The sequence below is a fragment of the Ovis canadensis genome, chromosome 3 (genome assembly GCF_042477335.2).
Source record: "Ovis canadensis isolate MfBH-ARS-UI-01 breed Bighorn chromosome 3, ARS-UI_OviCan_v2, whole genome shotgun sequence".
NCBI lineage: Eukaryota > Metazoa > Chordata > Mammalia > Artiodactyla > Bovidae > Ovis > Ovis canadensis.
The window spans coordinates 205578376-205605307 of record NC_091247.1 but is presented as its reverse complement, the minus strand read 5'-3'; the positions used below and the strand labels follow the sequence as shown (position 1 = coordinate 205605307).

At 39.4% G+C, this 26932-nt stretch overlaps 1 protein-coding gene across 6 annotated transcripts in view; it reads right to left on the bottom strand.

The window, feature by feature from the left end:
* EPS8 (EGFR pathway substrate 8, signaling adaptor) overlaps positions 1-26932 on the bottom strand; it is a 211951-nt gene that overhangs the window by 111440 nt on the left and 73579 nt on the right. The window contains exons 1-3 of one of the 6 annotated variants that reach the window (XM_069585622.1): positions 16172-16245; positions 13242-13295; positions 4522-4582 (exon numbers count right to left, since the gene is read on the bottom strand). The exons of 2 other annotated variants lie outside the window; for them this stretch is intronic. Coding sequence is in view for 1 of the 4 variants with exons in the window: in XM_069585618.1 (XP_069441719.1) it covers positions 16172-16228 (57 nt within the window). In the remaining 3 variants the exon portion in view is untranslated. Of the gene's footprint in view, positions 1-4521; positions 4583-13241; positions 13296-16171; positions 16433-26932 lie in introns of those variants that run through there. 3 more of the 6 variants (XM_069585619.1, XM_069585621.1, XM_069585618.1) reach the window with 3 other exon arrangements.

Below are 26932 nucleotides of genomic sequence, written 5' to 3'. Positions count from 1 at the left end.
ATCTGATCTGAAAAGCAGAAGTTTGGGTAAAAGTGCGCCTATTTATATCAAGGAGATTTAGAACTGACTCAGAGGAAAAAGTATTATCCTCTGACTAACCAAGACCACTTCCTGAAACACCCAATGTTTTTCTTGGAAGCAAGATATACAAGTGCCATTTCTCTCAAACACTGATTAAACAAAATTGAAGTCTAACACAAAACAGAAGACATATATTTTCCGAAGCCAACCAGGTTTCAAAGTGGAGACCACTCCATAAACATATATTACCTGGTCATGAAAATGAGGACTTTAAATACAGTCAAAAATGGATAATTCAAGGTATATTATAATGAATAAACCACTAACTACCTACACATATCCCTCTTTATACCAAAATCTCTTAATGGTGAAGAAACACTATGATTTTCATCCACAAAATTAACTAACGTATTTCACTTAAAACAACCTAATTTCTTTTCTTTTCTCTTCTCTGAATCACCTGTGTGTCCAATATTTAATGTGCTCAATCACTTCAGTCATGTCCAGCTCCTTGTGACCCTCTGGACTATAGCCTGTCTGGCTCCTCTGTCCATGGATTCTCCAGGCAAGAATACTGGAGTGGGTAGCCATTCCCTTTTCCAGGGGATCTTCTCAACCCAGAGATCAAATCCATGCCTCCTGTGTCTAATACATTGAAGGCAAATTCTTTATCCACTGAGCCACTGGGTAAGCCCAATATTTAATAATAATTTACAAAAACAATAGGTAATATGTAAGTGCTTGTATGTGCCAAGTCTTGTTGTAATTCTTGGCATGCATTAATTTACTTGACAATCACAACTCCTCCAAGAGGAGTTGCTGTCTCTCTTCTACAGAGGAGGAGACTGAGGCACAAAACAATATAGTACCTTGGCCAGTACCATACAGTGAGTATATGATTAAGCCCCTAACCCAGGCAGACATATGTAAGAGCCCAAATTCCCAGTTTCTGTGCTCAGTCTGTGTGTGTGATACCCCTGCCCATTATAAAGTTGCTAAAACTTAAAAACACTTAAACACACACACATACAATGACACATATACACATCTGTATTAAGCAGGCTTTCCAGGTGGTGCAGTGGTAAAGACTCTGTCTACCAATGCAGGAGACACAGGTTCAATCCCTGGTTTGGGAAGATCCCCTGGAGGAGGAAATGGCAACCCAATTCAGTATTCTTGCCTGGGAAATCCCATGGACAGAGAAGCCTGGAGGGCTACAGTCCATGGGGTTACAAAAGAGTCAGACACAACTGAGCAACTGAGCACACAGGACATCTGTATAAATATTTCATATTTATGTAATCCAAGCTGAAATCTACGCATGCCCATCTATGTGACCATCATATCAACAGCATTTGGGTACCACTAATACCAAGTCCTTTGATCGAGAAGAATAATTACTTAGGTAAACTTTGAAACATTCCACTGCTCCTGATACGCTGATGTCAGTCTCACTTGTTTTTTAGTCCAGAAATGTTGGAAACATCTCACGGGACTGCAAAAACACCACAATGATACTGCCCTGGACAAGGCCCTTGGGAGAGAAAAATACACATAACATTTCCTTCTTCAAAATAACAAGCAATTAAACTGAGTTTTACTGTTTTCTTCCTCTTGAGTAATCTAGACTGGAAAAGGTTCAAATATCTGACTCTTGCAGTATTTTGCTTCCAGGAAAAGATAATCCTTTAATATGCCACGTTGGCTAGTAAGTGTTCGCTCCTACCTATAACTGATTCATAGAAACCAGGTCAAATATTAAATGACTCCCTATTTCTAGTTCTAAACACTTGAAAAATAAATTCCTAGTTAGCTAAGGAGGCAGAAAACGCACTTTGGAACAGGTCACACCACCCTGACCTTCGGATGATTAGGGGGAAATTTAGAAGGAGGGGATTTATCCCAGAAGGGTGAGGCCCTTAAAGCAGCAGCCTCAGGAAGTATATTGCCAGTGTGAATACCACTGTGGAAGTGCCGAAGATTCGGGGTGGTCCTAGAAGCCTGCCTGCCTGCCTGCCTAGTGTGATTTGAGGGTTAACATAGAGTCCTCTTGTTACCTTAAATGATACCATTCACCCAAGGGACAGAGTAAATGAAATTCTTATCACTGGAGATTTATTCTTTTAAATTAAGCATTTTTATTCCTAGGAACCATGATTAAAATACAAACACCTCTGGGAATAATAATGTATTACGTTATCAACACTTAAGTATAGCTTATCAGATACTTCTCCTAAGATAGGAGGAAACCAGGGTAATGTGAGAACGTTACTGATGAGGTCAGTATGCCCAAAAATGTAAGAAATCTGCACAGAAATGGAGCAGTAGCAACCAACTGAAGGAAAATTTGCCTGCTTCTCACATGGAACTCTGCTCAGTGTTATGTGGCAGCCTGGATGGAAGGGAAGTTTAGAGGAGAATGAATACACGAACATGTATGGCTGAGTCCCTTCTCTGGTCATCTGAAACTATCACAACATTGTTAATCGGCTATACTCCAACACAAAATAAAATAAAAAAAATTTAAGAAGCTAAAAAAAAATTGCCTGTTTGATACTTTTGCCTATGGTAAGATATATTTAGCTATTAATAACTGCTAAAATTATGAAAAAAATTTCAGCTTACAGATGGAATGATTACTTATTAGAGGCAGACATCCCATACAGTGAGCAAAATCATGCTAGAAATTCTCTCAGTGTTTCTGTTTCCATCTACCAGGAGTTAGGGCTTCCCTGGTAGCTCAGCTGGTAAAGAATCTGCCTATAATGCAGGAGGCTCCAGTCTGATTTCTGGGTCAGAAAGATCTCCTAGAGAAGGGATAGGTTACCCACTCTAGTATTCATGGGCTTTCCTGGTGGCTCAGCTGGTAACGAATCTGCCTGCAATGTGGGAGACCTGGATTTGATCCCTCGGTTGGGAAGATCCCCTGGAGAAGGGCATGGCAACCCACTCCAGCATTCTTGCCCAGAGAATCCCCTTGGACAGAGGAGCCTGGCGGGCCACAGTCCAAAGGAGCACAAAGAGTTAGACACGACTAAGTGACTAAGCATAGCACTAGGGGTTGAGCTTCACATCAGGGCATAAAAGAGACACTGTGGTTTCTCTTTGGACATATGCAAAGAGATAATTACAATACAACTTAGTAAATGCTGCTGTCTTGGTATAAACGATATACTATGAAACCATCAACCTAGGATAGCTGGCAGTAGTTTGCATCTGGGAAGAGACAGTAGAACCAGATGTGAAAGACAAAAGGAGCATGTCTATCAGCATGAATACCAGTAGGAGATGACATTTTAGGCATATGCAAAGCATAGTACATGGAAAAAGGCAAGTTTCAGGGAATAGTGAGATGATTCAATGTATTTGTGATACAGGGTATGTAAAAGATGATGTGGCAGAGAAAAGTGTGACACCAGACTGTGAGGGGCCTTGTAGACCATGTACAGAAATTTAGACTCAGTTTTGATGGAAACAGTAAACCAGTGAGGGGAGTAACAGTCATATTACTAATTTTAATGAGATAACTCTGGGGGCATTCTGGAGGGTAGATTAGATTAAGAAGCAAAGTTAGCTAATTTCGAGATAACTTTATCTGTTTCTTTCATTCCTGTGGGACTCTATATTCTGCTCTACATACTTTTTTTTTTTTAATTAAGACTCACCTATGTCATTCTCATAATGTCTTCAAACTTCTGAACTCCCCAAGGAGAAGCAGAAAGATAGTTTAATTAATTTAAAATGTGCTTACCAACAACCTTTAAGGACACAGCTCATATTTTCTAGAGTTATTAGTTACATAAGAAACCCAAGGGAGCTATATTCATCCTATTTAAGAAAAGCCCACTTTAAAAATGCAGAGACTAGGAGTTTCTGGTGGCCTAGTGGTTAGGATTCTAGGCTTTCACTATCATGGCCCAGGTTCAAACTTTGGTCAGGGAACTGAGATCCTACAAGCAATGCAGCATGGCTGAAAAGAAAAAAGCCAGAGACCTAAAGATTGCTTTTTGTTTTTTGGGTTTCTTTAACAATTAAACTTATTTATTTTCAATTGAAGGATAACTGCTTTACAATATTGTGTTGGTTTCTGCCAAACATCAACATGAATCACTTTTTGGTTTTTGTTTTTAATTTAAGATATTCTTTTAATGGTGTGGCCATTGAGGAAAATGATGGGCAGTTCCCCCAAAAAAATTAAACTCAGAAATACCACATGTTCCAGAAATTCCACTTTTGGGTGTAGACCCAGAACTGAAAGCAGGAACTTAGATACTTGTAAACTCATACTCAAAGCAGCATTATCCACAACAGCCAAAGGATGGACGCAGGCCAGGTATCCATCAAAAGATGAGTAGATAATTAGGATGTGGTCTATACATACAGTGGAACATTATTCAGCCTTTCAAATAAATTCTGATGCATGCTACAACACAGATGAGGCTTGAGTCATTAGGCCACGTAAAATAAGCCAAAGATCAAATACCGTATGATTCTACTCACATGAGGTACCTAGAGTCGTCAAAGTCATGAACCCAGAAAGGAGAATGGTGGTTGCCAGGAGCTGGTGGGGACGAAAAGGTGATGACTAGTTAAACTCTAATGAGTATGGAACCATTTGTGAAGATATAAAAGTTGCAAAGATGGATGCTAGAGACAGTTGCACAACAATGTGAATGTACTTAATGCCCAAGAATTTATATGAAAGAAGATTTAAATAGTGAAGTGAAGAAAGCACCCTTGTAACTACATGCTAAGTCAAATCAATCATGTCCAACTCTTTGCACCCCGATGGACTGCAGCCTGCCAGGCTCCTCTATCCATGGGATTCTCCAGGCAAGAATACTGGAGTGTGTTGCCATTCCCTTCTCCAGGGAATCTTCCCAACCCAGGAATCGAACCTGGGTCTCCTTCACTGCAGGCAGATTCTTTACTATCTGAGCTATCGGGAAGCCACTGTATGTTATATATATTTTTTTTTCATGATAATAAAAAATGTAAGTGAGGGATGAATAAACCTCTGAGTGTTTGCAAACCTATCAGGTGTGGCTGCCTGAAATGCTGTATCTTACTACAACTGCCTCTGTCATGAGGACATACCAGAGGCATCAAGGATTTCTGTAGCAAACACACACAGATTAAAACCATCCTTCCAATCCTTTGTGTGTATGAACGTGTTCATATAGATTTATTGATATACATGGGTATATATACATATTTTGTTGTTGCTGTTTTCGTTGTTAAATCATGTTCAACTCTCTGCAACCCCATGGACTGTAGCCTGCCAGGCTCCTCTGTCCCGGGGATTCTCCAGGCAAGAATACTGGAGTGGGTTGCCATTTCCATCTCCAGGGGATCTTCTGATCCATACATATTTTAATTTGAACTAAATTAGATTATCATATATCCTACTTTAATAAAGATCAAGAAATAATTCCTAATTTGCAAAAGCAATAAACTAAACTGTGTTTGGGGGAGAAAAAAGAGCACTAATCCTGTTTCACCAACTCTCAATTTCTCTCTAACTATATCTGGAAGCCCCTCTTGAATGCCATAATTTTTTCATTACTCAAATGAAGTAGGATTCTATGTCCCACCCTCTACATACCAATCTCACAGTATATTCATGGGATAAACTAAGACAATGTATATATATTATAATATATATACATATATAATTATTTTAACATAGAAAATCATTTGGAATAGATATGCTACTTTACAAAAGGGTCATTTGATGTATGATCAAATGGCTCAAACAGTGCTTTTAAATTCCTCTGCATTTTTTACTTTTTAAGTGAGTGCTCAAATAATCTAATATGCATTCAAACTTTGAGGCAAACATCCACTGAACAAAATAAAATACATCAGTATTCTTAAGGGGGTAAATATATAAATATACAGATATAGATATATGTATATATAGTATATACATATATATACATATATATATATACATATATATATACATATATATACACATATATATATATATCAGCATGCTCAGTCACTCAGTCATGTCTGACTCTTTGTAGCCCCATGGACTGTAGCCGGCCAGGCTCCTCTGTCCATGGAATTTTCCAGGCAAGAATACTGCAGTGAGTTGCCATTTCCTACTCCAGGGGATCTTCCCAACCCAGGGATCAAACCCACATCTCTTGCATCTCCTGCACTGGCATCACCCAGAAAGTCCCATATTATACATATAATATACACTTTTTCAATAAGATGGCTTCAAAGGTCAAACTTTTAAAGCAATAAGATTTAGACTTTGCTTTCATTATTAATCAGTTCATTATTAAGTTCCATACCAAATATCAAAAGGAATTATAAAATTACATTAATAAATATTAAGACTCTATTTAAAAGGATAAGAAACAAGTCTGTAATTTTAACAAAGCTATCATTAACTTGATGTATTATGGTAAATCAATTGTTAACTGAAGGAGTTAATCCCTGGAAATAAGCCAGATGACACTGACAATATCTAACTCAAATATTTTAATACTTAAGAAAGAATCTGTTTCCAAAAAAAAAAAAAAGTTTTCCACAAGTCATTCCAAGATACATCTGAAAAGTTTATATTCTTCAGAGGGCATGGGTTGTCTTTTTTTCCTTGCTGACCAAAATGAACTCACAACTCTGAGAAAGCACCCCCCATCTGCCAGCCAGTATTTCTCTTTTTGTAAGGAAATAGACTTTTGACATCGAAGCAACAGTTAGAACTGGACATGGAACAACAGACTGGTTCTGAATATGAAAAGGAGTACATCTAGGCTGTATATTGTCACCCTGCTTACTTAACTTCTATGCAGAGTACATCATGAGAAATGCTGGGCTGGAAGAAGCACAAGCTGGAATCAAGATTACCAGGAGAAATATCAATAACCTCAGATATGCAGAGGACACCACCCTTATGGCAGAAAGTGAAGAGGAAATAAAAAGCCTCTTGATGAAAGTGAAAGTGGAGCGTGAAACAGTCAGCTTAAAGTTCAACATTCAGAAAACGAAGGTCACAGCATCTGGTCCCATCACTTCATGGGAAATAGATGGGGAAACAGTAGCTGACCTTATTTTGGGGGGCTCCAAAATCACCGCAGATGGTGACTGCAGCCATGAAATTAAAAGATGCTTATTCCTTGGAAGAAAAGTTATGACCAACCTACATAGCATATTGAAAAGCAGAGACATTACTTTGCCAACAAAGGTCCGTCTAGTCAAGGCTATTGGTTTTTCCTGTGGTCATGTATGGATGTGAGAGCTGGACTGTGAAGAAAGCTGAGCGCCAAAGAATTGATGCTTTTGAACTGTGGTGTTGGAGAAGACTCTTGAGAGTCCCTTGGACTGCAAGGAGATCCAAGTAGTCCATTCTGAAGGAGATCAGCCCTGGGATTTCTTTGGAAGGAATGATGCTAAAGCTGAAACTCCAGGACTTTGGCCACCTCATGTGAAGAGCTGACTCATTGGAAAGACTCTGATGCTGGGAGGGATTGAGGGCAGGAGGAGAAGGGAATGACAGAGGATGAGATGGCTGGATGGCATCACTGACTTGATGGATGTGAGTCTGAGTGAACTCTGGGAGTTGGTGATGGACAGGGAGGCCTGGCGTGCTGCGATTCATGGGGTCGCAAAAGTCGGACACGACTGAGCGACTGAACTGAACTGATGAAATTCCTCAAACTTAACATTAAATCCCGTCTACTAAAGTTCACTAAAGTTTAAGCTTAAAGCACAGACATGTTTATTATTAAATTCTTGTATAATCAGCTATATATGTATTGCTTTTTACCACTTATGGCTCTTTTCAACTCAAAATTAACATTTCAGAATAACTGAAATGTTTTCTTTCCTTCTGTCTTCAAGTCCCATTCTCCTTCCCACTTAAGTGACCTTTTCTTCCCTTAATTGCAGTAAACCCCTAGTTCACCTCTATTTTATAGTAAATATCTTATAAAAAAAAGTCCTTCCAAATCCACTACAACTGTAGTTCACCCCCTTGGGAAATATACAATTCTCTCCTCTTCTCTTTCTACTTTATAAATTCCTCAGTGCACTCAACCTGTAAGTGATATTACCTCAGTTTAGAAGTTCAAATTTGATTTTGAAGAAATAAGTTCTACAAACAGGAAGTGCTTCACTATTTAACCTCTTAATTAAACCTTTAAGCCTGATTATCATGTGTTACTTAGTCACCCGGTGATCACCCAGAGAACCGGTGCTCATGTGTTCTAGGACAGAACACTCTCTCCCTCAGCTTGTTATTTTTGGCAAAGTAGCTATATTCGTTTTATCTCAGAGTTAGTCCTGGCATTGTCATAATGCCAATTCACTTCTCCTGCTCAGGAACTGATCCAGCTGAAGTGGTCTACATTCCTTTTTCCTGCCTTTTCTATGCAGACTTTCTCCAGGTCAGGATCCATTCAGATACTTAACAGCAGTTAAGAAGGTTTGGAAAAGCTGGGCTGCCAGTGGCCTAGAGTAACCTGGGATTACCAACAGTCCAAGGACTTGAATGTAATTAGGTGAGCTACAGAGTGGAGGGCAGTAGGCTACATCAAGGCAATCCCTGGACTCAAAATCACGCCATGAATTTCCCAGAAAAATATCTATTCAGTCTTTGTCCCTTCAGTAAATCTTGCTAAGAGCTTCCTTTGTGCTAGCAGGTATGTCCAAGGCTGGATACATACAATGATGAACAAACAGATAGAATTCCTCTTCTGAGTCGACAGGAGACAGTGGATTCCTTTGATCATCTCTTGAATATGCCAAGCTCCTTCCACCTTCAAGGCCTAGAACTCTATGTCTGGAATAACCATCCTCTTTGTCTTTGACTGCCTAAATCCTGTGCGTGCAGGCTCAGTCACTCAGTTGTATCCAACTCTTTGTGACCCCATGGACTGTAGCCTGCCAGGCTCCTCTGTCCATGGGATTCTCCAGGCAAGAATACTGGATTGGGTTACCATGCCTCTTCCAGGGGATCTTCCTATCTCAGGGATCGAACCTGTGTCTCCTGCATTGGCAGGCAGATTCTTTACCATTGAAGCCACCTAGGAAGCCCCTAAATCCTGTGTCTCAGTTTAAATAAGCCTCTCGAGAACTTTTCCTCCGACCCCTCCAATCTGTATTAGATCCTTTACTGCATGTTTTCATTACACCCTGAAGTCTTCCTCATAAAACTTTATCATTAGACACACAGGCCAATATTTGTTTGATAATCTGTTTTTCAAAGATAAATTGCTATGTGGTAGAATCTCTATTGAAGCAGAACATACTTTTCTATTTTGTACTTTATATTGAGAATATTTTAAGCTTCATCTTTCTTTTAGGTGACTACTAAGTTTTTAACATGAGGCTTGAATTCTCTGTTCTTTACATTTTGTTTATAATTTTTTATCCAAAAATCTTCCTTCAGGTGCAATTTTTATAATTAAAATTACACAATTCTCACCAGCCTGCATGGGAGGGGAGTTTGGGAGAGAATGGATACATGTATATGTATAGCTGAGTCTCTTTGCTGTTCACCTTGAACTATGACAACATTGTTAATCAGCTATATTCTGATAAAAAATAAAAAGTTTAAAGTTTGGGGGAAAAGTTACACAATTCTGCAACCAATTCTATTTTTTGTGTACACAATTTACATTTTTTCCAATATTTTAGATATTAGCTAAACTTACTAAAATTGTTCATATCTGATATCTAGATAGAACAGACGATACTCAATTTTTATGAACAAATTTTCTCTACCATGTTCTTATGTGGAGAAACCCAGACAAATATGAATCCCACAACTTAATAAACGTTAAGGTTTACCTAGCCTCTATGAGCCTGGGTGTCCTCATTTGTAAGTGTAAAATCTTTCAAGGGTATGAGAAATAAATATAAAGCATTCAAAGTCCCTAGTAAAATATTATACTACATATCAATTCCTTCCTCCATGAAGGGAAAAAAAAAAGTCTGTGAAATATACCAGGTTCTGTTACCTAATCTGATTTCCTGAAAGAAGACAAATCTAACTTTTTCTGCTTTAGAGTCTATACCTCAGGGCAGGGTTGAAAATTTACTGTAAAGAGCCAGGTTGTAACTATTTGCGGTTTCTGGGTCACATGTGGTGTCTGTCAAATTCTTTGTGTTTATTTTTAATAATCTACAAAAAGTGTAAAAATCATTCTTGGCTAGTAGAAAGAAAACCCTGGACACAGTTTGCTAGCCCCATGCTCTAAATTTATAGATGCTGATTAATCCTCATCTCATTACCTGTGTAATATTAGGCTCTTTAATACTTAACTGAAAAATTTCTCTACTATTTATCAACTCTTCAGTTTAATAAACACTAATTAACACATTTACATGCAAAGTGCTATCAGGCAAGTGATTACCTAAAGAAAAAGAGATACATCTCATGTGATTAAAAAGAAGTACAAATAAGGCCTTTTGAAGCTTTCCTCTATTGTCACTTCTCTCTTTCCTTTTTTTTTTCCCCCTGAGCCTACTACTAATCCAGATTTACAGCATAACCAATTTACGTTCATGACCTCGGGTTTCTCTTCCCACAATCCTGAAATGAAGTTGGTGCTAGCTTGAGCTCCTTGACGGGAATCTGATTAGGCTTCTTGTATCACAGAGCTGGGCTTCTGTGATTAGGCTTACCACTGATGGCTCAGTGGTAAAGAATCTACCTGCCAAATCTAGAGATTGAATCTAGAACCCAATCTAGAATTCAATTGGTTCAATCTCCAAATCAAGGAAGAGTCCCTGGAGAAGGGAATGGTTACCCACTCCAGAATTCTTGCCTAGAGAATCCTATGGACAGAGGAGCCTGGCAGGCCACAGTCCATGGAGTTGCAAAGAGTCAGACATGACTTAGAGACTCAACAACAACCACAGAGTTAGGGGTCCCCTCACTGCCCATCCTCCTCAGGCCCTCTCCTTTCAATTCTGATACACTTTTATAAATCCACCTTTCTCCCTCCAGCTTCCAAAACAATAATTTCTTCCTCTCTTCCCTATTTCAGCTCACCTGATTCCTAGTTGTCCATTTTTTGTCCCTTTTCACGCAAAATCCCAATGGAAAAAACTCTGAATTCCTTGTCAGAATGAGTTGTTACTGCTCTGCCTCTGAGAATCTGTGCAATTTCTTAGCCTGAGGACCTCTGATTCTTTATCTGTCACAGGGGTTAAAAGACAGCCTGTGATGCCAATCAGATGCAGTTAAGGCCAGAGAAAATAACACAGTTGACGTTTTTTGTTTATAACCTATAAAGTACTCTAAGAGACCTCTGAGATCTCTGGTTCAGAAGTCAGATGTGATTCAAGATCTGGCTCTGCCATTTATGTTTATGAATTAATGACCTTGGGCAAGTTAACTAACCCCTCTAAACCTTATCTTTCTTCATCTATAAAATAAAGACATCTACTTATAAGGTTTTGTGAGGGTTGCATGGCTTAATCCATACCCAGCACTCATTGTAGTGCTGGGCATATAGTAAAGGCAGACAAAAAGTTAAACATAATTATTATCTAAGGGTAAATCAGGGATTCCCTGATCTTTTAGGTTCCCTTCCCAGTCTCTACATACTTCTGAGCATATCTATTTATTTCCACAGGTAAATTTATGCCTTTTTTAATGACACTGGTTAAACAAGTTCTCTGGCATTTTTCTCTGCTGCACTCCTCTTACAGGGATTTTTTTTAATGTCTCTCACCATTCAAAGAGAGGGGAGAGGGAGGACAGAAATGAAGGAAGGAAAGAGAGAACTCTCAGTTCACATTCTGTATGGTATCAATTAGTACAGTCAGTTTGGTTATAATGTGGCATATGTGTTCCTGAAAAATCATGATGCTATGCAAAATCACACCATGAAAAGCACAGGACTGGGGGGAGAAAATAGCCATTAGTGACATATAAAAAAGAAAAGACCCTAGCACAGGTTTTCAAATGTTAAATGGCTAAAAAATAAATAAAAATGATAATAAACATGGTACCTTACTTTGCAAAAGACCTGAAGTTTGCTTGTGGAATTGGGTGTCCCAGGGCTGTGGCTTTTGAGTTCATTGTGCAATGGTGGAAGAAGGCTTATCTGAAATTGGAGGGTTATGAATCAAGACACGGGTGGTCGTGGCTCATAAAATGCAGTGAAGTCAAGGAGCTGTGGGGCAGCAGAGGTGTGTGCATGGGTATTTTGTCAATTTCTATGTGGCTCTCAGTTCAGCTAGGTGAAATACCCTGTGTTCACCAACTAGGTGGAAATAAAGTAAAATCACGCACAATAAGTGTGAAATCTACATTCTACTCAAATTGCTCCCTAACATCAATGCTGTAGGAATAAAATTTCATTTTCAAAACAACCATGGTAGCTGAACTGACTGTATTTATCTCCAAACTATGAACTCCTGAAAAACATTCCCAGAAATATAAACATTATTTTCGAAGTCTGTGTTGCCCTTCAATTTCCTACCAGCCCAAAGCCTTTACCAAGAAGTCATTCTTTCCTCGTCAGTATTGAGCTACTACACAAAATCTAAAATATTTAACTGCATTTTTGTTTCCTCAGCTTTCCCAGCTAGGAAGAGCTCTGATTCAGACAGCCATGCCATATGTGTTTAGGTATCTAAACAGTCCTGTCCCCAAAGGTGTCCACTGCAACAGAGGATAGAAAGGCCTGCTAGTCAATGACTTACTGCCATGGCATGACATTTACTCAGTTGTCAAATATTTACAGTGAGAATCCACTAAGCACATGAAAGCATAGGAGTTATAAGATGAAACCACATCCTACACTGCTATATTTAAAATGATAACCAACAAGTTCTATCGGACACACAGGGAACTCTGCTCAATGTTATGTGGCAGCCTGGATGGGAGGGAAGGTCGGGGGAGAATGGATACATGTATATGTATGACTGAGTCCCTTCACTGTCCACCTCAAGCTATAACAACATAGTTAATTGGCTATCAGTTCACTTCGGTTGCTCAGTTGTGTCTGACTCTGCAATCCCATGGACTGTATACTCCAATACAAAATAAAAAGTTCAAAAAAAGAAAAAGATGAAGCCACATCCAACCCATCATAGTAAGAGGTAGAGACTCAACTCAGCAGATTATTTCAAGTCAAGGGCTTCCATATTATGTAGAAGGTGTAAAATATTACAACACATGTAAAAATAACAGTAACACCAAACATAACATGAAGCACCTTAATAGGAAGTACAAAATACATTACCTTCAATGTTGGAAGAGGGGACCAGGAGAAAGTTTATGGAGGTGATTAGCAGACCTGAAGGATGAAGTAAATTTTTGGATATGAGAAGAGAGACTTCCTTAATGTGGCATGAGTCAAGAAAAAAGCAGGACATAGAGGTGTAAAGCATAAAGATCAAGAAGTAGAGGCCTTAAATTAAGATATATGACAAGTGGTAAGTTATGTACCAGACTTTGCATTTGACACAATGCGAAATGGAAATGCCACGGACAATTTTTAGCCAGTGGAATCCAACATCAGTGATGAATGGGCAATGGGGAGCCCAAAGGGCTTTCAGAGATCCCGGGCTTTGAATAAGTTAAGAGACTTCATTCAGAGTCTTTGGATGCCAGGCCAGCACAGCAGGAGGGCTTCCCCCAGCTACAATTCCCGGCTTTGTGTCCAAGATTGATATTCACGGCTCTACTTAATGGATACTAACTGTGTCATTTGGTCTGCCAAATTGTATGAAAAAGTGGGGAAAAAAAGAAAAATTACCTACAAAATAAGGAAAAAGTATTTTTTAGAAACGAGGAAGGAAACAAAAGAATACAAAGCAACCTACAGTAATAATAATACTGTCAGATATTTAGATCTGACATTCGTTAGGATCATATAATTAGGGGAGTTAAATCATATGATCCTGAATTACATCTAAACATCTGACACAATGTATTTTTAATACTCAAAAAACTGCACACCAATGTTCCTAAGAGCAAAAGCATTCTTGAACAGACGTTCATGTGAGATCTACAGCAAGATTAAGAAACATACATGCATTTCCACTGAGATTTTACATTACCAAGTAGAGAGACAAAATTTTACAAGGGGCTTTAAATTTTTAGAAAATACATTGAGAATTAAAACTACCACAAGCTTCTTCTAATCAAACTCCCAAACCTAGTTAATACATTCTATACAGAAGACTTGTATTCAAAGCCCATAAATTTTAACTAAAATAAGAAGTATAGTTTTTCACAGCTGAAAAGTCCAATTAACATGTTCACCTGTCAAACAGTTAAAAACATACACAAACTTCAACTCTAAAATAAAAAATAATTTTTAAAGAATATTTAATGGTTTAATCAAATCAGAACTATCCTATAGGGCAAATGATCAAAAGAACATATGGTAATCTACCTCATTATATCAGCTCCACAAAAATTTTATGCAACTCAACTAAGCTATTATTTAAAAATCTAAAATATAATGAGCTGACTTGGAGTCCCTTAAAACTCCAAACCAGTTCCCTTAAGTAAACATCATACCTACCTTGATGACTTAATGACATGCGATTTCACTGAAGAATAAATGAAAAAGGACACCTCCCTATACAACTTATTTCAGAATTATTTACATAGAAAATGAGTAATCGTTTATCTTAACCTCTTCTAAGTCATTCCCACTCATATGCAGTTTACTTAAACTGAAGAAACTGTGTCCAAGTTTAGTTAGTGGAAAACAGAAACCTCCTTGAAAATACTCTAGGTACAGTAGGTACAAGGGTATCCTTCTTCAGGTGAAAATAGGTGTGTCAAAACACAAAATATTTTACCCCAGTGCATGTATAAGATTTATACTAACAGGGAGACTGACGCGTGCCTGGGAATTGTGTATGTTTTAACTGGCCTGTAAAGCTGACCAAAGCTTTGCAGCAGGGGTAAAAGTAAAGCAAGCCATAAATGTCTCAAGGAATCTCATTTTCTTTTTATGCTGACAAAAAGCTGCATGCAATGGCTGTCTGAGTAGTTCAGACTTCTTTGAACTGTTAATATTCCTTATGGTGTAGAGAGTCTCAATAAATAAATAACAGATATACTTCGGGAAAATCAACTTATCCAGGACTCCATTTCCGAAAGGATCCATACAGTCATAACCATGGCACCTGAACTCCAGAAGGCATGATACTTCCCAGCACCCTAACAGTGATGTAATCAGTTACTTCTGCTACGCACTACAACGTGATACACTTTTACTAGCTCTCCTCCAATTCTCTACAGTATCTTAATTTATACTTGCACTTAATTATTAGTAAGAGAACAAAAAGGCTCCTCCTGAATAGTAAATGTAACAAATAAATAGATAAGAGCTACAAAAAATAGATCTCTATGTACTAAGAATTATATATACCTGCCATTAAGCTCATACTTAAAGCACCCTAAGTATAAAATTATGGAGTGTTATGAAAGAGTTTTATGAAAAGTTATGGATTTTTGGAGAAGAGTTTTTCTTTGAAAAATTCCATTAATTGACTATTTAAACGTTTAAAAGATCCATTAACATTCATGAGTTAAAAAAAAACAACAACTTTAAAGACACATATTCACTACTTTCTTGGTCCCAAGCAAAATGTTTACACAGAAATTTGGCAGTGCAAAGTCTGTGCTCAGAGCCAATAAAAACTTAAGAAAACTGAGCTTGGTAATAAGCACATTTTCACAGCACAACTAAAGGCATAGAACAACCCAGAGCAATTAATATTTATAGGATAATAACAGTATTTTGCATATCAGATTAATTTTTAAGTAATTTTAAGAAAACTTGAGATAATCAGACACACACACACACACACTTTCCCAACTGTTAATAGTCAACAGATTTTTTTCTTAGCTATAATGATGGAGGGAGGAAGGATTACTCTCTTAACCACTGACCTAAGAAGGGAAGAAAATTCTGCATATCCTCACCTCTATAAGCAAGAACCCTGGAGGCAGGACCCTATACCACCTAGAGTACCAACTTCACCAAGTCCAGAATTCCCCTGGAGTTCCAAATCGGAATTTACAACGTCAAAGGGTTTATTGGGACTAAAAGTATTACCACATGTTTCAAGGTCTACAAATATCCTCCATGATAATTACACCTTTGAGAGCCCTCCTTAGCAAAGAAAACATTCACAAACTCAAACTTACCCACACAAGCCAGGAAAGCTGCTCTGAGCGATCCTCCAGGCAATACTGAGAGGACATTCCTCTCTGTTCACTCTGGTGCCAAGTGACCTTCGGCACATCAACATCAGCAAGGGTGGGGCTTGGAGCTTCAGTTTCGGCATTGTGCTACTCTGGACGACGTTTCTCTGGTTTCTCCAGGGCGTTAACTAAGATTTCCTCTTCTTGTTAAGTGAGTAAACACAGTCACTACTTTGCTTCCAACTCTTCCCTACAGTGGTAAAGCTGTAAATGGTACAAATACTGATGGGGAGATTGCTAGGTGCTCTAAATTTAAACAAACACTGTACAGATGGGCTATTATTATTCCCAGCTAAAGAGGTGATTTCTGAGGAACAGAGGTTAATAAGTAACTTAATGGGAATTATAGGTGCCACAATCCAGTTAACTGACCTAATGAAGAAGACTTTCCACCATAGATACACAGAAAAAATGAGAAACAGATTTTTAAAATGAAATACACAGCTCCACTTGCAGTAAAGAAAAATCCCCCAGTGCCAAACCAAAGCCAGGACTGATGGCCAAACCAAAGCCAGGAATGATAGCCAAAGTGCTAGTAAGCACAAAAGCAAATATCGTCAGTTGTGGCCAACAGAAGAATCACTGGAGTATCTTTAAGGCTTATGTCTAACTGATATTGGTACAGAGATGTCCCCTCAAAGAATGGGATCAGAAGAAAGTTCTCTCCAAACTTATGGTTGCCAGCAGGGAAGGATGAGGGGAAGCGATAGTTAGGGAGTTCAGGATTGACACATATACACTGCTTATAGTTAAAATGGGCGTCCCTGGTAACTCAGACCGTAAAGAATCTGCCTATGATGAAGGAGACCTGGGTTCGATTCCTGGGTCAGGAAAACCCCCTGGAGAAGGAAATGGTAACCCACTCCAGTATCCTTGCCTGGAGAGTTCCATGGGCAGAGAAGCCTGGCGGGCTACAGTCCATGGGGTCACAAAGAGTTGGACACAACTGAGTGACTAACACACACAAAGTCTTTGTTGCAACATAACATTGAAGGCATGAACTATGGGAAGAGCACAATATTTCATGTCTGTGCACTAGCTTCTGGCTTCAGCTTCATAGTTAAAATGGATAATCAACAAGGACCTACTGTACAACACAGGGAATTCTGTTCAATGTTATGTGGCAGCCTGGATGGGAGGGGAGTTTGGAGGAGAATAGATAACATGTATGTGTATGGCTGGGTCCCTTTGCTATCCACCTGAAAGTATCACAACATTGTCAATCCTCTATACTCCAATATAAAATAAAAAGTTAAAAAAAGAAGAGAGTTCTCTCTCAGGAGAGCAGAGTTGAGCTAGATTTCCAGCCCTGCTTTTCTTCAGCACATTATATAAACTGCCCAACCATCCATAGCAACCCTAATGCTCCTATAGGGAGAGAAGAAGAGGCACACAAGTTGGGCATAAAGTTGGTTCTGAGGTCCTTCCATTAAACTGGAGCTGTTGACAAAGGGCTGCGATCACAATTATAGAATGATGAGGGTGACAGCAGAAATCCACCCATTGTCTTAGTAAGACTTTCAGTGGCATTTGTCTCTGAGGGTCTGGGTGAGAGGTCAGGGGAAACACAGCCAGAAATTAAAATCTTAAGCCTGGGTTCCCTGGTAGCTCATGGGTAAAGAATCTGCCTGCCAATGCAGGAGACATGGGTTTAATCCCTGATCCAGGAAGATCCCACGTTGTGGAGGAACATAGCCTGTGCATCATTAACACTGAGCCTGTGCTCTAGAGCCCACGAGTGACAACAACTGAGCCTGCAGGCTCTAGAGCCCATGCTCCACAATGAGAGAAGCCACCAAAATGTGAAGCTGGGACACCACAACTAGAGAGTCGCCCTCGCTCACCACGACTAGAGCAGAGCCCCAGGCAGCAACAAAAGCCCAGCACAGCCAAAAACATACATTAATTAAATTAAAAATAAGACAAATAAACCCCAAGCCTGTGTCACCACAGTTCTGAAGTCTGTGAGAATCTCCAAAGCAAGAAATGGAAGAAAAAAATAGATCCTGGGCTTGTGATATCCCTGGAGGACCTGAAATAAACAAACATAAAACTCCATCAAAAGTAACACTACATCAACAAGGCCGAATGGATTCCCACAAGCTAGAAAAACTAAACCAATACAAAACAAAAGCAAAAAAGAATCCTCACTAAAAAGGAATTTATAATTTAGAAATTACAAAAGTGAGAAAATGATTTATTGTGATTTGATGTATTTGAGTACTAACAAATACAGCAAATGGAAAATTTAGCAATCAGCTAATGTTTTAACAAGAAGATGCCAGAAAAGCAGAATTATTAAGAGATGGGGGGAGAAAAGAGCCTATAAATAGGGAAGTGAAAAAACAAGCAGGTTTTATAACAATCAAACTGAATTTATATGCATATCAGTTCAGTTCAGTCGCTCAGTCATGTCTGACTCTTTGAGACCCACTGAATCGCAGTATGCCAGGCCTCCCTGTCCATCACCAACTCCCAAAGTTTACCCAAACTCATGTCCATTGAGTCAGTGATGCCATCCAGCCATCTCATCCTCTGTCATCCCCTTCTCCTCCTGCCCCCAATCCCTCCCAGCATCAGAGTCTTTTCCAATGAGTCAACTCTTCGCATGAGGTGGCCAAAGTACTGGAGTCTCAGCTTTAGCACCATTCCTTCCAAAGAAATCCCAGGGCTGATCTCCTTCAGAATGGACTGGTTGGATCTCCTTGCAGTCCAAGGGACTCTCAAGAGTCTTCTCCAACACCACAGTTCAAAAGCATCAATTCTTCGGTGCTCAGCTTTCTTCACAGTCCAACTCTCACATGCATACATGACCAATGGAAAAACCATAGCCCTGACTAGACGGACCTTTGTTGGCAAAGTAATATCTCTGCTTTTTAATATGCTATCTAGGTTGGTCATAATTTTCCTTCCAAGGAGTAAGCGTCTTTTAATTTCACGGCTGCAATCACCATCTGCAGTGATTCTGGAGCCCCCAAAAATAGAGTCTGACACTGTTTCCACTGTTTCCATCTATTTCCCATTATATGCATATAGATATGCACATTTCTCTGCATAGAGAACCCATAGTTTTCATCAGAATCCTGTAACTTAGAAAGGGAATAGCATCACTATAAATAGAATTTTAAAAACTTGTTTATACGGGGAGGGAGGTGGAAGGGGGGTTCAGGATGGGGAACACGTGTATACCTGTGGGGGATACATGTTGATGTATGGCAAAACCAATACAATAGTGTAAAGTAATTAACCTCCAATTAAAATAAATAAATTTATATTTTAATAAAAGAAAAGTGCTAATCGATACCAGAACTTAATTATCTAGCAGAACCTATTGACACCAACTTTTCTTCTCTACTATTTTTCAACTTCTTCACCACTCTGCTCTGTAACTCTTCATTTCCTGGAAATTCTAACCCATCCCCCAAGCCATTTAGAAACCTCCAACCCTTGCAAAAAAGATAGAGTGGAAACTGTGATGTGCCACGCTGATCCTCTTTCACAACTGAAGGATTTTTTTCCCCCAGATGTTGTAGTAATGCCAGCGTACAGGCCTTGGCTATCAGCTCTCTTAAGAATGGCCTTAGCTGAAGAGTCTCCTCACGTAAGTTCATGCTCCCCTCTCAGGGCAGCCCACATCCAAAGACTGGCTGGAGACAATGGTAAAACGCCATTCCAGCTTCAGAGCCTCCAGGGGTCAGACTTCCACCAAGACTACAAGACAGCCAAATTTCCCGCCCCCCACCCCCACTCCCACCCCCCGCCCAGAGTTGGTTTTTTCCTTCCACTCCCCAGGGCTTGATTGATCCCAAGGACACTTTCTGAGAAATTTCCGGTGCACTAATTTCCATCTGAGTTTGCATCCTAGGGAACTCAAACTGCAACAGAAGAAAATCAGAAAGGAATAAAAAAGACAGGACATGAGAGTAATACTATCAAGGAAGTGAAAAGAGTAAGAAAGACTTGCCAGGAGAATGACAAAAGGTATCAATATAATCTCTTTCTTTGATAATAGAAGGGAAGGCCTTTTTGAAAATGAACAATATAATCACAAAAATTCCCACCCACCATATCAGTATATCTCTGAACTTGAGAGTCAAAAGGAATCTTAACAGGGTATTCCAGTTCTAGCCCCTGTCACTTTGAAGATAAAGCTCTTAGGCCCAGGAGTCTGCAAAATGCCAAAACTGTAGCTGCTTTGAAATAGGAACATTTATTCTTTTAAGACAGTCACTTTTCCCAAAGCAAGTTAACAGGTACATTTAATACTCTGCTACGACAAGGTTGCCAGTAGTGATATGACTGGTGTGTGTGTGTGAGTGCGTCCAATTTCTGGCTTCCTTTAATAGTCATGGAAAAATGTACAGCAAACAAATGTATCACATTTCAAATACATATTTCTCATGGCTACTTCTGGTGAGCTGCCTTATCTTAGAAATGGGAGAGAGTCAAAAACCCATGAGCCTAGCTTAGATTTGCCCCATGCCCCAGTAGCAGAATTCTGATATATCTTTTAGTTCTGAATCATTGATAAAGATGTTAATGATAGTTTTATAAAAGGCTAATCTTAACCTAGTTGTGATGTGTACTCAGTCATCAGTCATGTCCGACTCTTTGTGACCCCATGAACTGCAGAGCCCACCCGGCTCCTGTGCCCATGGAATTTTCCAGGCAAGAATACTGGAGTGGGGAGCCATTTCCTCCTCCAGGGGATCTTCCCGACCCAGGGATTGAACCCACAGTCTTACCCTGCTACAAGCTGGTATATGACTAATCATTATCCAGAATACTAATAAAAAAAAAACTGCACAAACTAAAACACTATTCACATGCACACAGAATGCCAATGACACTGGACAAATCTACACAAGGTCCATGGGTATCTGCTGATTCCCTTACCTTTCGAACAAAGAGCAGAACACCAGAAACAGTCATGAGAAACAGGATATATTTGGAACGTGACAGATTTGACCACTATACATTTTTCCCATGACTACTGAAGGAAGTTGGAAATTTTGCATGTACACACACACACACACACACACACACACACACATCTCTACTAGTAACCTTGCCGTACATTCCACATTTTGTAACCACAAATACAGAAGCAGACAAGATAAGCTGTAGCAAAACCTCTCAAACTAAACCCACCAGATCCAAAAAGACATGAAGGCATTTACACAAATTGCTAGGACCACCAAGCAGCATGAATCCACACTGTCACAATCCACCCATCTTGCAAGCCTAAACAGAGTCTCACTCTCAGTTCTTCAGTTTGTCTTTCATTCCTTCCTCTCCCAAGAATCACAATCTGCCGGGTCTTCTTTAAGCCAACCTTTCTTCTCCATCTAACTTTAAAACCCTTTTTTTTAAATGAGAGTAAGAAATGAATGTGCTAGAAATATGAGGAAATCCAAAAGAAACTCTCTGTGTCTCTGCACTCAGTCATGTCCGACTCTTTCTATGGACAGTAGCCCGCCAGGCTCCTCTGTCCATGGCATTCTCCAGGCAAGAACACTGGAATGGGTTGCCATTTCCTCCTCCAGGGTATCTTCCCAGCCCAGGAATTGAACCTGCATCTCTTGTCTCCTGCACTGGCAGCCAGCTTCTTTACCACTAGCTCCACCTAGGAAGCCAAAAGAGGTTTCTAAACTCTAAATGTCAAACCTCAATTATATACAAACTAAGCTAGTTGAATACATACGGGTAGAATGACTAACAAAATACCTTAACAACTTATCTGGAAAAGGAATGAGAGTGCAATATAACACATATTGGGGGAGAATCATGTCACATTATTAACAGTTTATAGGCAGACAAAAGGGCAAACATGCATGGCATGTGAAAGAGAGGAAGAACCAATTTGTTCATATAATAAAAGATCAAATGAGTCAGTATGGGTCTAGAGTCACTGTTTAGACACAGAATCTGGATAAAAGGTAGAATCATAAAAACAGAAGAAACATAAATGGGCACTTCTTGTGAATAAATATACACAGGACTAACAATATTCATTCTTCACATAAGTCATTTAGAAGAATGAGATCATAATTCAATTTCAGGTTTATAGACAGCTTGTGCTGTGTTATGCTTAGTCGTTCAGTCGTGTCTGACTCTTTGCAACCCCATGGACTGTAGCCCGCCAGGCTCCTCTGTCCGTGGGGATACTCCAGGCAAGAATACTGGAGTGGGTTGCCATGCCCTCCTCCAGGGAATCTTCCCAACCCAGGGATCAAATCCAGGTCTGCCACATTGCAGGTGGATTCTTCACCAGCTAAGCTACCAGGGAAGCCCACAGACAGCTTAAGTCTCTTTTATTATAAGCTAGAAAATACTGATTTGAGAACAATGAACTCATTATTACTGTAAAATAATATAATGGCATGTAAGTGAACAAAATGGCAGTTTTGCCTTAAATTGGCAAAGTTTTAGGTATATACTTGGGAAACATCACACAGACTTACCTGATTACGGATTTCAATGTCATTTTCAACCTAGGAATCACTGTAGAGTTCCAATGAGTCATGCTTTTATTTGACAATTTCAATTAAAAGGCCAAGAAAATTTTGAAAAACATGGCAAAAACTTATTTCTATTCATGTCCTACAACCAAAGAGAAGTTGGAAAGTGTGGTGACCTCAGCTCAAAGAAACTGATCCCTTTTGTTTATGCCCTCACCCTGCCACTGAATAGCTCTGTACCTCAGGGAGTAACCTAACCTCCCTCTGCTCCATTTCCTCACCCGTAAAAGGAGATCAATGAGACTCGTTTGTAAACTCTCATTCACGTCTATTCTAGAACATTTACCTAATTCAAACTTAAAAACAGAAAATCTACTTTATTAGATTTGGGCTAAGATGGGTTGCAAAGAGTCAGACATGACTGAGTGAACTGAAGACCCAGCAATTGGCGGTTTCACTCTTTCAACAGAAAATGGTAAATTTCCAGAAAAATAAAATCACCAAGGAGAAAAGTGTGTCAAAGTGTTAGCTGCTTAGTCGTGTCTAACTCTTTGTGACCCCATGAACTGCATAGCCCACCAGGCTCCTCTGCCCATGGAATTCTCCAGGCAAGAATACTGGAGTGAGTTGCTGTTTCTTCCTCTAAGGGATCTTCCTGACCCAGGGATGGAGCCCAGGTTGACAAATCAGGAAAAAAAAAAGTGTCAGTTGCCATGAGGACAGCTATAAATTCACCTCAGGAATTATAAAGAAATACTTTTACAGAGCCTCCAACTTCTGCTGAAAAATTCCTATTTGCATATACAGACTCCACCAAAACACAACAGGAACAAAGAATTTCTGAGAGGCAGAGAAAAAAGAAGTTTTTGGCACACAGTACCAATATTTCTCATTATAAAGATTTCACTTACAGCTTCCTCATTTCACCTGACTCAGATGCGGCTGGCATTTCACAGAACTGGATGGGTGAATGCATATCAAAAGAACTGCCAAGAAGTTCCTTGTAAAACTGCATTTTCAAACTTATAACATCATCCCCCAAACCTATGCTTTCCACAAAAAGTTAAACTCTAAAAAAATGATCAGACTACATTAGCCTATTAAAATCATGGGTGCTTCAGGATATTTAAGTGCCATTTGGAAAGAAAAGGACAGTTAATATAAGAGTACCAAACCCTTCCCAAAGTATTTTTACATTCAGGAAATTATCACATTAGCTAGATAATATGACTTAAGGTGGCTCAGTGGTAACGAACTCACCTGCCAATGCAGGAGACACAAGAGATGGAGGTTTGATCCCTGGGTTGGGAAGATCCCCTGGAGAATGAAATGGCAACCCACTCCAGTATTTTTGCCTGAGAAATCCCATGTACACAGAGCCTGACAGGCTACCATCCATGGGGTGGGAAAGAGTCAGATACGAATGAGCGTGCACACACACACACAGATATACACACAATCTCTCCTAAGCATAATCACATGCTCTGGCACCAGGAAGAAAGGAAGGAGCAAGCCAGCAAATGCAGAAAATGAACTGTGAAAGCTGATTCGGTACCATCTTACCAAAAACTCGAGAGAAATGCACCCTGTGAAATATTATGAAGAATCATCCTATATACACTTGAACAAGCTAATACTAAGCAAGCAGCCTTGAAAAATTAAATCAGGCAGCAATTACGATAAACAGAATAAAATGCCTGTTTTCAGAGCAAGCAGTTTAGAAAAAGCTGTGTAAACAATCCTGAGAACGACATAGCCTATATCATCCTTTGAAAATACAACTTGTAATTAAATTTGCACATCAAATGATCCTTGAAGCCTGTATGTTACCAATAAATAGCAGTGGCAGAGGGGTCTTCAATCATATGAGCCTCGCCAGTGGCACAGAGAACTGCAGTCATGTAAAGAAAAGCCACTGCAGCAAACACTTCCACACGTGTTTGAACGCCACAGTGATGCACTGATATTCAAGTGCTGGAGGCTGTATCAGTTTTAACTTCTTTGACTATCACTGGACTCAAGTTTGCCCAGGCAACAGAAAAGTGCTAATACAATGAAAGTGAAGGGCAACCCATTCCAGTATCCTTGCCTCAAGAATCCTATGGACAGCGAAGCCTGGTGGGCTACAGTCCATGGGGTCTCAGAGAGTCAGACACGATCGAAGAGATTTAGCATGCACACACACACCACCTTAAACAAATCATTAATACAGGCAACAGGATCAAGTTATAAAAAACTTACCTTAATGCGCAAAACAGGTTCAGATACCAGTACTGTTACTCACAGCTGTATGACTTTGGCCAAATTACTAAGTCTTCATGCTTGTTTATGAAGTAAAAATAATAGACTCTTTTTCATAGAGGCTGAATGAAATGCATGTAAAGAGCACAGCCTGATTAACTGTCAGGAATAAATGGCAGTTTAACAAACATCACCACTTCTCTGAGTTTTCATTACCTTTGCCTGAGTACGATCTTAAACTTCTGCATGCTTATCAAATGAACTCTCATCAAAACTTTAACCATGACTATTTTTAAGTCTTTTACCATTCACAATTATTGTTTTACTCTGCTTCTTCCCTGAAAGCTTTTATAATCAGCTACTGTGAGAACATTCCATAATGGCCTAACTTGAAAGTGTAGAGACCATGCCACTGGGCTGTATAAGAGTTTCCAGAACTAATGAGGAAATTGAACTGCTAACTAAAAATCAAGCAGAATAGGAGACTGAATGAACTAGTGTGGATGACTATAATTTTTTTATAACTTTTTTTTGAAGCATTTCTGGCTCTTTACTGTTATGTTTTCCAGATTTAAAGAAATCTTTTTTCTCTTTTCTCTTAAGCTACCTATAATTTATAGCAATCTGGTAAATTATACCTTTGTAAATAGAATCAAAGCATTTATCTCTTCTCCCTACCTGATCCCCCCAGAATCTGAAAACTCTTAGTGAATATTCTATCTGAACAACCACACAGTTATCTACATAAAGTCCAATAAGCATCTGTTCTCCTAAAAGGAGAGAATGGTAAACACTGGCTATATTAGCGAAACTTGCACTGGAATGTCACATCTGAGAATGATGTGCACATAGTCACGGTAGGATGAGGCAGCTTTAAGGAACTAAGGCTGAATTTAGGGAGCCAATGTTTATGAAGCGCACTTAAAAAAATACCTTGCTTATACGGTTTCTGCCTAACAAGTGAGCAAGCAAAGTCTATTCTTACAAGACCCAGGAACCTAGGGATATTGGGTGGGGGGGAACCTCCAGAAGACAGGAATTCACCTGTCTCTAAGTATTGCAGGCAAAAGCTGATGGTGAGTCACTGGCTTGGTTTCCTAACCCCAGAAGATTTTAAGAGGACAATCTGAGATGCCTTATTACAAGTGCAATCTGAGACTTCTTATCAGAAGCGGCTCCAGCAAAGCAGACTTAAAAAGAGCATACATTGTTGATAACTATTCTTGCGGGTAAGATATAAATTATCAAGGGCAAGTTTAATGAGACCAGACTTATTTTGCAAACAAATTAGTCTTACTTAAAATATCTTTGACAGAAATGAGAGTGTCCCCAAAAACAAAAATTATGTTTCAGTGCAAAACTACATCACACCCCTGTGGGTATTAAATTCTTGTCCTGTGCATTGTCTTTGAGGTTTGGTCAAATACCTGTAAACTGGACTGGATCCTGAATTCTTCTAGGCTCCCTCAATATTTATCTACAACTCTCCGAACTAATGTGTTCAATTTTTTTTTTCCCATTCTTCTGACTTGGAATCACTAAAAATTAAAACTGCCTCTTTCCCAAAGTCTTTCAAGCTGAAGCTGGACAACTTGAGGTGAACTTCAGGGAAATCACCACAATAACTCATGTATGGACAACCTTCCTTCCTGCTGCCGTAAGAGTCCCTCAGAAAGTTCTCCAGAAGGCCTGATGACATCACAAAGACAAACTGCAAACTAGGAAAATCTGCCACACTGCTGCTAGCACCACCACCCCCCCCCCACTCTATCTGAAGGTTTTCTGAGTCCAACATCTAGAAATATTCTCGACAACTGACTGCCCTCTGCACTCAAAAACTAAGTTCATAGTTCGTTCCAACCATTAACCTGTTTTTTTGTATTTTTTGTCTCCAGAGAAATCTCCAGCACCTAGAGACCATTTCAATGGGTTACTGGACAAGCTACACTAACTCAGTTTATAGGCCAAGAAAGTTCTTGGCAAAGTTTCAGAATGGATGACA